We start from the raw sequence: 15155 nt of genomic DNA on the forward strand, positions 1-15155 counted from the left end.
AGCGGGGAGCCTGCTTCCTCCCTTCTCTCTTTCTGCCTGCCTCTCTGCCTACTTGTGATCTGTCTGTCAAATAAAATAAATGAAGTCTTTAAAAAAAAAAAAAAAAGATTTTATTTGAAGATCTAGATTTCCAGCTTCGTTTGAAAAATGTGAGAATTGAACAGTATTGAACTTTCTTATTCCAATGTAGCAGTGATTCTCAACTGAGAGCAGTTTTTGCAGTGTTGTGACAGAGGACATTTGTTAATGTCTAGAGACAGTTTTGATTGTTATTATTTGGGAGGCGCTGCTGGCATCTAATGAGTTAAGACTAGGGGTGCTGCTTATGCCCCAGGCAGCCTCATATAGCAAAGAATTACCCAGTCCAAAATGTCATAGTACTGAAGTTGCAAGTCCTGCAATATGGTGGTAATGGATCTGAGTTGAATCCTAGCTGTTCCAAATGGGCTAAAGTTAGTCATTGTCTTCTTCCAGTTTGTTTTATTTACTTGCCTCAACTCTGTACACTTTTGGGCTTGTGTATCTTTCTTTAGAGTAGTTGAAGTTATTTTCGTAGGTACTAAATTTCAAATATTATTTATTAGAAAAGATGATGGCAAATTTTAAAAAAGTATTTTATTACCTCTGGCTTGAAGAGTATTAGAATCCAAATTTTATCTTCCCCAGTTAACTTCTTTTATTCTTTAAGTTAACATGATGCTATGTACTAAGCACTGTACTAGATACAGAGATAAGTAGATATACAAACTTTTATGTTTTGGAGAATTGTTCCATTTACCATTATGTAATTTAAAGTGAGTTTTTTGAAAACAACATGCAGTTGAGTCTTTTTTCTTTTATCCTCTCTGACAGTCTCTTATTTTTTATTTGGTGCATTTAGGTTATTTACATTTATAGTGTTTACTGATGAGTTGGATAAATATCAGTTATATTTGCAACTATTATTATTAGCTGAACTTCTTTTTGTCGTTCATCATTTTTTTGCCTTATCTGGTTTTAACTGAGCATTTTACTCATTTTCTCTCTTAACATATTGCTTATACTTCTTTTTTTAAAATTTTATTTGTATATATGTGGTCATCCTGGTATTTGCAGTATGCATTTGTAGCTCATTGTAAGTCTGCTCACACATAATGCTGTACCGCTTCATATGGCTAGTGTGGTTACCTTAAAACAGAATATTCCCAATTCCTCCCTCTTGTCCCTCATAACATTGCTGTCATTCATTTCATTTTTCCTTAATCTGTAATCATCTAATATATTGTTGCTACTAATACATTGAACAAACCAATATCTGTTAGATCAATTAAGAGTAAGAAAATATTTGGGGCACCTGTGTAGCTCAGTCCGTTAAGCATCTGCCTTTAGCTCAGGTGGTAATCCCAGCTGGGGTCCTGGGATCAAGTCCCTTATTGGGCTTCCTGCTCAAAGGAGAGTCTGCTTCTTCCTCTGCTCCTTCCTCCCCCGAGTGTACTCACTTTCTGCTCTCTCTCGCAAAAATAAGTAAGTCTTTAAAAAAAAAAAAGTGAGAAAATATTTTACCTTTATTACTTCTGCAATGCTCTTCTTTTATATAGATCCAAGTTTCTAACCTATATCATTTTCCTTCTTTTTGAAGAACTTCTTTTAGTATTCTTGTAAGACAGGTCTGCTGGTGACAAACTCCCTCAAATTTTGTTTGAGGGAAAATTTTGTTTGAAGGATAATTTCATTGGATACAGACTTTAGGTTGGTTGGGTTTGTTTTTTTTTTCTTTCAAACTTTAAATATTTCATTGCATTCTCTGTTTGTTACATGCTTTTCTGAAGAGAAGTCTGAATATATGGTTTTTATTCTTGTTTCTCCAAAAGTAAGGTGCTTTTATCCTCTAACTTCTTCCAAAATTTTGTCTTTGCCTTTGATTTTCTGCAGTTTGAATATGCAATGCCTAGGGGAAAACAGGAAAGGACTTTTTTCTTCTGTCTTTACCCTGAGAACCTGGGTGGTAAATTAGCATGAGGGTCCAATTTCTCCACCTCCTTGCCAACATTTGTTATTTTCTGTTTTTTTTTGTTTTTTTTTTTAATTTATTATAGCCATTCTGGTGGGTGTGAAGTGGTATATCGTTGTGGTTTTGATTTGATTATTCTAATGATTAGTGATGTCGAGCATCTTTTCATGTATTTATTGGCCATTTGTATATTTTTTGGAGAAATGTCTATTGAAGTTCTTTAACCATTTATAAACTGGGGACTTGTTGAATTGTAAGAGTTCTTTTATTTTGGATATTAATCCTTTAGTAGATACAGGATTTGCAAATATTTTCTCCCATTCTTTGGGTTGCCTTTTCATTCTTTTGATAGTGTCCTTTGATGCACATATGTTTTTAATTTTGATGAAATTCAGTTTATCTGTTTTCTCTTTGTTGCCTGTGTTTATAGTAATATGGCTTAATAATGTGCCCTAGACACATTTTTTTTTCAGTTTCATGCGCTTTATTTGCTTATCTTTCTTTTTCAGTATTTATAACTAATGCCTTTGAAAAAAAGGGAAGTCATGAGAGAACCAATGTAGCTGTTACAAATTATAAAGTTTTTGAACAGTATGTTCAAATAAAGAATTCTGCAAGAAAGAATGTTGCAGAATAACACTAAGAATAATCTCAATTGCCAGTACAGCTCTTTCAACTAGAATGTGGAGAAATATACCTTATTTTCTATCCTTGTGGGGTACTATCAAAATCTAGAAGCAGTTTTTGATTTATAAATCTCACTTTGTATATTTATATAACATCAGAACATATGCCTATTTGAGATTCTATATATATATATTTTGAGGTAGAAGGTGACCGTCAAATTGAATTCAAGATGAATCTAATACATTACTGTGTTGAATTTGGTTAAAAAAAAATTAGTGAGTACTACTTAAAGTATGGAATATACAAACATAAATGTGGTTGAATTGGTTATTTAAAACTACATATGTAATATTAGTTGGCGGTCATTTATATTTTTAACTTTATCAGATGTCATTTTCTTCTTTTTTATTGAGGTATAATTGACAGATTACATTAATTCTAGGCGTACAACATAATGATTCAATATTTTAAGATGTCCTTTTCTAATAAGTTTCAGAGCGTGTGTTTGATTTTTACATTTTCCAGAAAGGTATAATTATGGTATAGAAAATGAAGAGTTTTATTTTTTCTTTCCTTCAGTATTACTTAATGTATTCTTTAATAATTCTTGTTAAATTTTTATGTTGGCCAATTTTACAGGTGAATTATGTAACCTCATTACGCTGGATGTAGCTCACAATCAACTTGAACACCTCCCAAAGGAGATTGGAAACTGTACACAGATAACCAACCTTGACTTGCAGCACAATGAACTGCTAGACCTCCCAGATACTATAGGTATGGATTATATTGATAGTCATTTATAGTTACCTGAACATTAGAAAAAGACTATTTTTGGTGCATTTCTATAATAAGAGTTAAAAGATTAAAATTCACTATTGTCAAAATAGCAAGACATTTTTTTTTTCCATTTCTAAGTAGGTTTTAGGAAATGAATTTGATCAGATTATAAAGAAGATAGAATTTGGAATATTGAATATTGAGTATATATTTTATTATAATTGTTTAAATTGCAGAATGGGTGCATTTTTGTTTTTGCTATTTCAGAATGTAGCATGCTATTATATAGGGTGTGGTCCCTTCTTTGCTAAAGCAAACACACTGAAAAAATAAAACCACTGCTATTTAGTCTTTAAAACATGGGCAGTGTAACTTAAAGCTTGTTCATTTCCACTATTGAAGGGGCTAAGAGAAGAGATGCCTTGAAGTACAAAATGTGTTTCAAAGACTTAGCCAGACTCGAAAAGTTGAAGTGTCCTTGCTATGAAATGTTCTGTATTTACACAGTTTTATTTTTCTAAATGTCCATAAATTTATACAAACAGTAAAGCAAATTTTAAAAATTCGGACACCTTTTTAGTTACTGGTGTGTTACAGGATACTGTAGTGTTTATTTAGGAAAATTACACCTGGACTTACTTTTTGTAATTGCAGTAATGAACATTTATGAGGTTCTGTTATTATATCATAAGAGGCCTATAATGGTGATATCTTTCTCCAGAAGGATTTTTTTTTTGTTTCTGTCAGGTACCTAAGTGACCACTTGAATCTATCTGTATCCTAAGGTTTGAAATTTTTCTGGCCCCCCAGGTCATTCACAGATAGTCTGTAGACTGATTGGAGGACTATTTTACCTCTGGTTTACCCTTAGTGCTGAGGAGAGAACCCTGTAGTATCCCCATTGGTACTGATTTCTAGACTTCCCACCTTGGCTAGTTGTAGATTTTGACTCTAGGCAGAAAAACATGCCTTATGAGCTGTGTCTTCCAGTTAGAGAAGCACTCTTAGGACAAAATTTTCTCCATTATTTGCTTATTTCTTGGGTTTCCAGCCTGTATCTGGCCTGGTACTTAGTCTTTATCTTGTTAGCTCTCTGATTTTTGTTTTGGAAGTATATTTAACTTTTTTTTGGTGGGAGGGTTTATCTGAATTAGCTAGTCTATCATTACTTGAAATAGAAGCAATTATTAAGGAGCTTTTTAATATGTTACAATAAACTGTTCCAGGTTGCAGGACAACTAATCTGAGACTTCTTTAGGATATAATAGCTATCCATTAGAACCTATATCTTCCTGATTCTTGGCCCAGAGTTCTTTATATCACATTACTGTTTGTAGTAGCAACAGACTAAGTATTCTAGTTATCTAGTTACCTGCATTAGATTTATTTCTGAAAGGCAAGATGGTGTACAACTTACAGTGAATTATTCTACTGTATTCTTAAGAATTTTACCAGATTTCCTATATAAATAAAAAAATCTGATTTCTGGATCAGTAGAGACTGTACACAATTATTTATTGCTTTTCTATCTTTTTTTTTTTTTTTAAGATTTTTATTTATTTATTTGACGGAGAGAGAGAGACAGCGAGAGAGGGAACACAAGCAGGGGGAGTGGGAGAGGGGAGAAGCAGGCTTCCTGCTGAGCAGGGAGCCTGATGTGGGGCTCAATCCCAGGACCCTGGTATCATGACCTGAGCAGAAGGCAGACACTTAAGGACTGAGCCACCGAGGCGCCCCCTTGCTTTTCTATCTTAAAATCTATTGAAATGGCCAGGATGAACAAAGAAAAGCGAACCTAGAAGAAAAAGCATAGAAAAGATATTTATTGCATTTATAAAACATGATCAGACTGGTGCAAAAAAAGAAATAATACATTTCTTAGAAACACCTTTTCCATATAAAGTTTAATTTAATGGGAATACTATGTAATAGAATGAACACATCCAAAGACCAAAATAGAGATGTGTAGGGTAAGTGTAAGAAGTCCATTAGAATCTAGAACAAAAAGAAAGAAGGATACAAAGTAAGTGATAAGGAGTCATGGGAGAAAGGACTAGAAGTTCTAGAAAGAGAATAGAAGTAATATAATGAAGAAACTAAATAAAATATAATTCTACAGTCTTTCCCTGAACTTGACAAAAACCCATATAATGTTATTGATGTTCAAGAAGACATAATAAAAAAGATACATTCTGGTAGAAGTTTCAAAAATTAGATTTACTTAATTGCTTTGGATGTACCATATAGTGACATATAATGTTATAAAACCTGTTCTTTGTCTAGTTTTAGTTTCTGGGTAGTGCTGGCCACATATAGTAAGTAGGAACGTGTTTCGTACTCTTCAGTTTGGGGAAACAATTTGTATAAAATTGGCATTATTTCTTCCTTTAATATGTGGTAAGATTTATCAGTGAAGTCAGTGGGGTCAGGGTTTTTCTTTATAGGTACACTTTTAAAAAAACATTTTCAATTTTGGGGCACCTATTGGGCGGCAGACTGGATTTTGCAGCTAGTCATGATCTCTCATGGTCCTGGGATTGAACCCTGTGTTGGTGGGGAGTCTGCTTGAGGGTTCTCTGCTCCTTTCCCTGCGCCTCTCTCTAAAATAAATAAATAAATCTTTTAAAAATTTTCAATTTCTTTAATAGATACAGAGCTATTTAGATTGTCACTTTTTTATTTTTTAAAGATTTATTTTAGAGAGAGGGAGGAGGGGTGGGGGGGGGAGTCTTAAGCAGACTCTGCACTTAGCGCGGAGCCTTACATGAGACTCCACCTCACAACCCTTAGATCATGACCTGAGCTGAAACCAAGAGTCAGAGGCTTAACCAACTGTGCCACCCAGGTGCCCTTCACTTTATTCTTTTTCTTTTCTTTCTTTCTTCCTTTTTTTTTTTTTAAAAAGATTTTATTTATTTATTTGACAGAGAGAGATACAGCGAGAGAGGGGAACACAAGCGGGGGGAATGGGTGAGGGAAAAGCAGGCCTCCCCTCGAGCAGGGAGCCTGATCTGGGGTTCTATCCCAGCACCCTGGGATCATGAGCTGAAGGCAGATGCTTAACGACTGAGCTACCCAGGAGCCCCAACCCTCACTTTATTCTTTTTTTTTTTTTTTTTAAGAATTTATTTATTTATTTGACAGACAGAGAGATCACAAGCAGGCAGGGAGAGAGGGGGAGCAGAGAGCCCAATGTGGGGCTCAATCCCAGGACCCTGGGATCATGACTTGAGCTGAAGGCAGAGGCTTTAACCCACTGAGCCACCCAGGCCTCCCCCTCCCCACTTTATTCTTGAGCAAACTTAATCATTTATGTTTTTCAAGGAATGGGTCCATTTCATTTGTCACATTTAATAGGCATAAAATTGTTTATAATACTCCCTTATTATTTTGATATCTATAGAATCTGTCGTAGTGTCACTTCTCTCATTCCTGGTCTCAGTAACTTAGATTTTCTTTTTTTTTTAACTGTCTGGTTAGAATTGTGTCAATTTAATTGATTATCTCTAAATTTTACCGATTTCCTGTATTGTTTCTCTGACTTTTATTTCATTGATTTCCACTTTGACCTTAATTTTTTCCTTTTATGTGTTTCGAGTTTTATTTTTTAGTTTCTTATGGTAGAAACTTAGAGGTCATTGATGTGAATTTTTTGTTTTTTGCTTTTTCATGAGTTTTCTTGAATGACATATCAACATATTTAGTTTGTGTTGTATATTCTTACATTGAAGATTTTATCTCATGTGTGCATTTAATGCTATAAATTTCCTCTTATGTACTGCTTTAGTAGCATTTCACCAATCCTGATATATTGTGTTTTTCTTCTGTTCAGAATACTTTCTAATTTTCTTCTGCTGAGTAGAGTGACATAGGTGAGGCAACCAGTGCATTTATTCTACTACCTGTCCTTTTTTGTCTTTTTTTCCCCCCTCCTAATTTTTGTCAGATGACACTTGTTGGGACATGTAACATTTATGGTATATCTTGTTATGCCGCTCTGTAGTTGTTTTTCTTTTTAATGTTCATCAACAGTTCCGTGTTGTCATAGTTGCCCCAGTCATCTCTGGGTAGGCTCAAGTCAGTCTTACAGCAGTTTTCTCAGAAATGGTTCATAAATAAATAGTTCCCTAGTTATAGAATGTTTATAACCTTTATACCTGAACAGTTTGGATGGATATAAAAATCATTGGGTCCAGCTTTCTTTCCTTAAGCATCTTAGTAAAACTAAGACATGGTTGTACTATCTTCTGGCATTGAATGTACAAAAGTATGAAGCCAGTCCAATTTTTTCCCATTGTGACTTAATCTTTTTGCCTGGCCACCCAGAGTACTTTCCTTTATTTCTGAAATTTAAGAACTCCATTATGTTTCTCAGTGTTGATTTTTCAGAGTCCATTTCCCTGGGATACTAAATATAGGCTTAATTTTGATAGTTTTATATATTTTATATACTTTTTATAGTTTTCTTGAATTACATAGACACACTTAGCTTCTGTTGTATGTTCTTACGTTGCAAGATATGTCTGTAAGTTTGCTTATTTTGAATAACCAACTAGTTGCAACAGTAAAGGGAAAAGAATAATGCATAATCTTTTTTAATAGAAATATCATTTTTTTAAAAGATTTTATTTATTTATTTGACAGAGATCACAAGTAGGCAGAGAGAGAGAGGAAGGGAAGCAGGCTCCCTGCTGAGCAGAAGTTTTGGAAAGAAAAATAAAGTTTGTTTACCACAAATCAGACGGAACCAAAATTAAAGATGCTTGAAATGTTATAAAGTTTATATTCTTATCCCTGTCACCAGTGCTTAGTCACTGTGTATTTCTTAGGATATGATTGATGCTGTACACTTTATTACTCCTTAAGTGTATCAGTCAAGTTCTAGCCTCAGGGCCTTTATACTTCTCTGTATAAAGAAGTGTCTCTGCTCAGGACTCTTTCACCTAAATACCTACGTAATTTTCTGTACTCTTGCAGCTGATCAAATGGATATATACAGGACATCGTTATTAGTCAGCGCTGTTCTTTCTTTCAGATAGTCCAGCAGTATTTTGTTTAATGTTTTATGAATGTGTCTGTATTTGTGTTGTGTCAAATAATAATGAAATGGGGATGAAATTAGAGTGCAAAAATGAATAGCCCTGGCAAACAGAGAAGTGTAGGTGGTGGTTGTGGGTGATAAAGATCTTCCATTTATGAGGACTAGGGTCACAGTCTTTTGGATTCACTTCCTCTGACAAAGGGTCACTTTTCCATGTATCCTCCTTTCTCCTGGCTTTCTTAATTTTATATATGTCTCCTGCCAGAATTACTGTATTTTAAGTATGTTTATTAATATGAAGGCATTTAGCTTCATTATTAATCTGTTGTGGTTAAGGTGTTATCTCAGAATAACATAAATGCCTGGCTTCTAGAACATTCTGCATAATCAGATTACAAATATGTATTGGAAATCAATAAGGACTGAAACATTAACAATAAGAAAATTGTAAATATTTTTACATGCTTTGGATAGTTGCCAACAAATGGAGTATTTATAGCTGTTAATCCAAATAATGGCAGTGAGTAATATTTATTGAAACTTTTTATAATATTGTCATTTATTATATACCGTGTATATTAAAAATTCTTTTGCCTTTTCCATTGCTCTCATCCCCAGTATTTTAATTGTATAGCAGAAGGTTGAGATTTGGTGAGAAATTCAAACATTTGGGTCTTAGTCTGTTACAAATCAGGTCTTAATTGATTGACCTTTGAGATTCTCCCTCTCATTTATCAGAGAAGAGAAATTCACCCAAAACATTTAGTGGTAAACTTTATTGGAATATAATTCTCCTGATATCTTTCCTGTTTTTTCCTGTTCTACTTCTTGGAAAATATAACTTAAAAAAAAATAATCCACATCTATCCTGCACAGTTGATGCAAGTCCTGCAGCAGCTGCCCTACTCGCCTTTCCCTGGACTTAAAGAAACGTGCTGTAAACTCACAATTGAAATGAGATCCTTTAACTGTCACCTGATAATCAAGTTTTCCAAAAATCACTTTATTTCCTTGCCTTTTCTTTTTTCTTATAAGTAGACCGAGATGTTTTTACCCCTTTCTTTATTTAACACAAACACTCCTAGAGTAGTTTCTCACTCCTTGGCGCAGTACTCACTGCCATTTACATCCAGGCTGAGCAGTGCGAGGATCACTGACAGCTCACAGGATGTGGAGAAGTGGCAGAAGGAAGTAGGGAGGGGACAGCTGGTTGTAGTTAAGCGAGAGAGTACTTCAAAACATATTTATAGTTTCTCTGACTTAACCGTTAGTCTACCCTCTTGAATAAAATGTATATTCTCTTTCATGTAAATATTTTCTAATTCAAGAGTCAGTTATGAACGAAAGAAAAATATTAAACTTCATTACAGCCGTCATTTTGTTTCAAACTATGAACTTGGTATGTTAAATCTCCTGTGATCTGTGGTGATTTTATGAAACTATGGGTGGGGGGGAGGTTAGAGGTCTCAAGTAGGAAAAACTTTTGTTTTCTATTTCTTCTCAAATGAGATAAAGAGAGAAATCTGCAACAAGAACTTGCCTTCAAGGCTGAAGCACAGAACAATTCACAGAGGTCTTTTGTTGTGCTGGGCTCTGAAGAAATGATACAGTAATTATGGTTATATCAACAAGTAGAGTTTTAGTAATTAGGTTTTAGGTAATTACAGTTCAGATTCATATAACAACTTTACTAGTTTTCTTTTTAATGGTGGCATTCTTTTGGGTTTTTGACATTTAAGAATTTTTATATTGCTTGCTTTTCAGTTTGCTTTCAGTTTTTTGGTTCAGTGTTTCTGGAAAAAAAACTACCGTTGACAGTATTTTCATTGTTAGAGCTGTGTGCCTGTTCTGTTGATTTTTTTTTTTTTTTTGCTACTTTGTTAAAATAAAATTAAGATCATTTGAGTTGAGTTTCACTCAAGTTATACTGAATTAACCTAAAGATGCTGATTATATATGCTGAAATTGAAAGCATCTAATTTTAATTCATAGCCATTTGATGTTGCTGTAATTTAGAAATCTGACAGCATAAGAAAGCAAGCTGTCAGAGCAGAGCACAGAACAACTTACAGTCAAAGTTAAGCACTTAAAAGCTAAATGCCAGTGAGTGGCAGTGATCAGCCTACATTTCTACACAGAAGCTCAGCAATGTTGATTTTATTTCTTAGTCACATAGCTCAACATTAAAGCAAGCCATGGCTTGATTTCTAGGTTGCAGTTTAGTTTATGGTAAAACCAGTCACTGAAAGAAAAATGTCACACTTCTGATGTCCAGCTTTTTTCCTTGCCCAAGAGAATTTGGGTATTTTTTAATATTTATGTATGTATGTATGTATGTATGTATGTATTTATTTGACAGACAGAAATCACAAGTAGGCAAAGAGGCAGGCAGAGAGAGAGGGGGGAAGCAGGCTTCCTGCTGAGCAGAGAGCCCAATGCGGGGCTCCATCCCAGGACCCTGAGATCTTGACCTGAGCCAAAGGCAGAGGCTTAACCCACTGAGCCACCCAGGCGCCCTGAGAATTAGGGTATTTTATCCTTAAATTTTTTTCACCTCTTTTATTTTGTTGAGAGTCATGAACTTTGGCAAAACGACAGACTTAACGTGCCGTGCTCACAAGTAGGCAGAGAGACAGAAGGAAGCAGGCTCCCCGCTGAGGAGAGAGCCCGACGTGGGACTTGATCTCAGGACCCTGGGATCATGACCTGAGCCGAAGGCAGAGGCTTTAACCCACTGAGCCACCCAGGCGCCCTAGGTTGCATTTTTTAAAGTTCAATTTCTACCACACCAAAAAGGTGGGGGGAGAAAAAGAAAAAAGTTTAGGAAAGATGGAGGTACTATTTTTGTTTAAATAACCACTAATTTTAGTACTAGATAAAGTCATGTGGCAGTTTCACTACATTATTTTCATGTAATTTTTAAATTCAAGAAACCTATTCTGATTTAGAAGTTCAAGAGTTATTTTGCTTTTCGAAAAGAAATTTCGGGAATCTCGTTCTATTTATTGGGCTTTTGAGTTGATAAGTATTTAGAATTTGTTATACTAATCTTTGTTATTAGAGAAAGCTTTTAGGTTTTGATGAGTATAAATCATATTTAAAATACTGTATTTGTGTACTGCTCTGCTCTAAACAGTGACTGAATGAGAGATGTCAGTTTGAGCAAAAATACGGGGTCAGAGACTCCTTGGTAAATGCTTCAGCCATTTTATTACATTGAATCAGGCTTCTTCCATAGGGTAAGCAGTGGTATGAAGGAAAGGAAGGAATGGTCTGTCTTCGTTTTTTGTTTTTTCCCCCACTAAGATTGACTGCCTTTTCTGTCTTCAACTTCATACAGCAAATTTAAATTTTACCATAAGATTTTTGAAGTTCTTTAAAATCAGATATTATCACTGCTTGTAGGAAAATGTCCACCATTACCGGCCTTGTTGTAACTATAGTGGGCATGGGATAGGCAAATGAATGATAAAATACTGATTTCTTCCTTCCCTCCCTATTTTAAAATGAGAACGGGTCAAAGAAAAGCACCTCATACAGTTTTAAGATTAAACATTTGTTCCTAATGGAGAGAAGGACAAATAGTGAAAATGCTTTAGCTTCTGCAGTTAATTAAGAAAATGTGAATGAATGCCTGCTGTGGGCTTAACACTGAAACATTCTCTGGGGAGATAGAAATATATAAGGTTTCTTACTTAAAGGATTTTCAGCCTGTTGGGGGAATTCAAACCACTATGCTCAGTTTTTTCATAATTTAGCTCGTATCTACACTTTATGGAGAAGATAAGCCTCACAATGTAAAATGTCTGAATGTTCTTACCTCTACGTTAGTATAAAATGTCTCCACGATGTAAAATACTCATTCAAAAAGAGAATGGTATAAAGATATTGCAGTCTTTTAAATTAAAATGACTTCATAATTACAGACTTTTTTTTAATCAAAATGTTTTTAAATGGCAAAGCTGTAGAAAATTAGGAAAAAGACAAGTTTCCAGAAAAAAAATTAATCTTCCATAATTCTACCTTGTAGAGATAACTTAGTTTGAATGTTTTCTTTCCATTCTTTTCTACTTGTTTTTTTTACATTGTTGAGATCATACAAAATGCATAATTTTTCTTATCTTTTTCACTTAACATCATAGTCTTTCACATCTTAAAATTTTTTGTAACATAATTTTATAGGTATAAAATACAGTAGAGTACAGACATATACTACAGAATAAAGTCATGTTTTGAATGTATGTACCTGTCATTGTGCTACATATCTTACACATGTTGTATTTAACCCTTAGACAACCCTATCAAGTATTTGGTATCCCCACGTTATGGATGAGGAAATAGATTCAGTTAAGTAACTTGCCCCGAGTCACATAGATAACACAGAATTCTTTGTCTCTCACACTGTGGTGTCTCCAGTTTAAATAATTCTTCATATATCCTTGAATAAATGGGTTGTCCCTAGTTTTTTTGCCACTAAAAATATGAATATAATTATACTTCACCACAAAGCAGATTATTTTATTTTCTGCAAACCCAACTTTTAAGAAACATTTGTATCATATTCAGTGTCATAGTGCAGTGATAACCATGTTCTTGCCCTTCTAATCTCTAAATTCTTTGGGGCTTTGGAAAGTCATCTAATCCTCAGCTTGTTTTTCCCCCCTCCGAAATTGACGTATCTTACCAGAATGTCATTAGAAAGATTTAGTGGCACATCCTTCATTAATTTAGAAAGATTTTTTTCTTTTCTTTCTTCAAGATTTTATTTATTTGAGAGAGCAAGCGAGCACAAGTAGGCAGAGCGGCAGGCAGAGGAAGAGGGAGAACCAGACTCTCCACTGAGGAGGGAGCCTGACGTGGGGCTGGATCCCAGGAGGGTGGGATCATGACCTGAGCCAAAGGCAGCCGCTTAACTGACTGAGCCACCCCAGCGCCCCAGTTTAGAATTTTAAACACAAAATTAACTGTCTTTGCTAAGTGATAGTTTTTATTGTTGCCTTTAAATTCAGTTTTCTGCCTAACAGAGTCTTACTTAAACAGAACCAGCAAACTCTTGGCCCAGTTTCCAGACACTATTATTAGAAAGTAATGTAAATTAGGGGCGCCTGGGTGGCTCAGTGGATTAGGCCGCTGCCTTCGGCTCAGGTCATGATCTCAGGGTCCTGGGATCGAGCCCCGCGTCGGGCTCTCTGCTCCGCAGGGAGCCTGCTTCCTCCTCTCTCTCTGCCTACTTCTCTGCCTACTTGTGATCTCTCTCTGTCAAATAAATAAAATAAAATCTTTAAAAAAAAAAAAAAAAGAAAGTAATGTAAATTAAAATAGTATACCTCTGGAATAATTCCAGTTACAATTCCTACAGGAATTGAAATGTTTGCTGAGTTTTTCTGCATTATAGTTGGCTATACTTATGGTATTTAATTATCAGAATATTTTCATTATCAATGACGAATTTTTACCTTGAAGATGTAAAGAGTAAAAATTAGCTTGATTTAGTGATTTCTTATAACTTGAATCACTGATTTCTTCAGCAAGAGGGAAAGATGCAGATGAATGATAACTAGATAGGATTATGAGGCATAGTGACTGCCCTCCTAGGGTTTCAAGGCTTAATTTATGCTATAAGCTAATAAATGTTTTCTGTAAGTATTGTAGTGGTGATACATTTAAGAAAGAAAGTTATTCAGCAACTTTTTGAAAAATGATCAAAGCAAAAATAAAGAAATGAGCAGACTTCAGAAAGATGGTGAAAGTTGGGGCACCTGGGTGGCTCAGTAGGTTAAGTCTCTGCCTTTGGCTCAGGTCTGGCTGTCTGCTCAGGGGGGAGCCTGCTTCCCTCTCTCTCTCTGCCTGCCTCTCTGCCTACTTGTGATCTCTCTCTCTCTCTATTCAATACATAAATAAAATCTTTAAAAAAAGAAAAAAAGAAAGATGATGAAAGTTAAAGGACATCACAATATTTGTCTCCAGAAGTTAAGTGTGACACAGGCATCTATGTCCGTAGTTCTTTAACGCTGGTTATAGTGTTCCATTTAAAACTAGAGGCTGGCTGCACTACATGTGACATTTAAACCTGATACTAGCAGTTGTAATTTGAAATCAGAAAAGAAATTAACAAGTTTATCAGATTAAAAAAAAATCCTTTTTTTTGTATTCACAGGAAACCTGTCCAGTTTAAGTCGTCTTGGTCTGAGATACAACAGACTGTCAGCAATACCCAGATCACTGGCAAAATGCAGTGCCCTTGAAGAGCTCAATTTAGAGAACAATAACATTTCTGCTCTACCAGAGGTGAGAGGTGGTAAATCTTTACAGCTGGGTGGATAATTTGATTATTGAGATTGTTTAAATAATGAGTATGCTACAGACATTTAGCCACCACTAAAATAAATACTCCAAAGAAGAAAGAATAGTTATGATTGTAGGAACATACTAATTTTTTCTTTTTTTTTATGTATAGAAGGGAGAAACCAGAGTGAGAAATCAGTTTGCTACATTCCCATTGTAATCATCATGTAAATCTTTCTCACATCATTTTGGAACTGACAGTAGCAGCTATTAAGGAAAAGTTGTATGATTGGTTTTAAAACTCAACTCCCCCTCCCAATTCAGTTATTTAAAAAAGTGCTGTAGAAAATATGGTTCACGAAAAGAATAAGTTATATAGAACACACTATTTATTAATCATGTTAATATTAGCTGTAACACTTCCATGATCAG

The 15155-nt window shown here is 34.8% G+C and overlaps 1 protein-coding gene across 6 annotated transcripts in view; it reads left to right on the forward strand.

The window, feature by feature from the left end:
• The window catches only part of SHOC2 (SHOC2 leucine rich repeat scaffold protein), a 98365-nt gene that overhangs the window by 67376 nt on the left and 15834 nt on the right, over window positions 1–15155 (forward strand). For all 6 annotated transcript variants that reach the window (XM_046027764.1, XM_046027763.1, XM_046027761.1 and 3 more), the window contains 2 exons: window positions 3257–3394; window positions 14596–14726. In XM_046027764.1, coding sequence (XP_045883720.1) covers window positions 3257–3394; window positions 14596–14726 — 269 coding nt within the window. The remainder of the gene's footprint in view (window positions 1–3256; window positions 3395–14595; window positions 14727–15155) is intronic.

Source organism: Meles meles, chromosome 13, assembly GCF_922984935.1.
Source record: "Meles meles chromosome 13, mMelMel3.1 paternal haplotype, whole genome shotgun sequence".
In the NCBI taxonomy this organism is placed as follows: Eukaryota; Metazoa; Chordata; class Mammalia; order Carnivora; family Mustelidae; genus Meles; species Meles meles.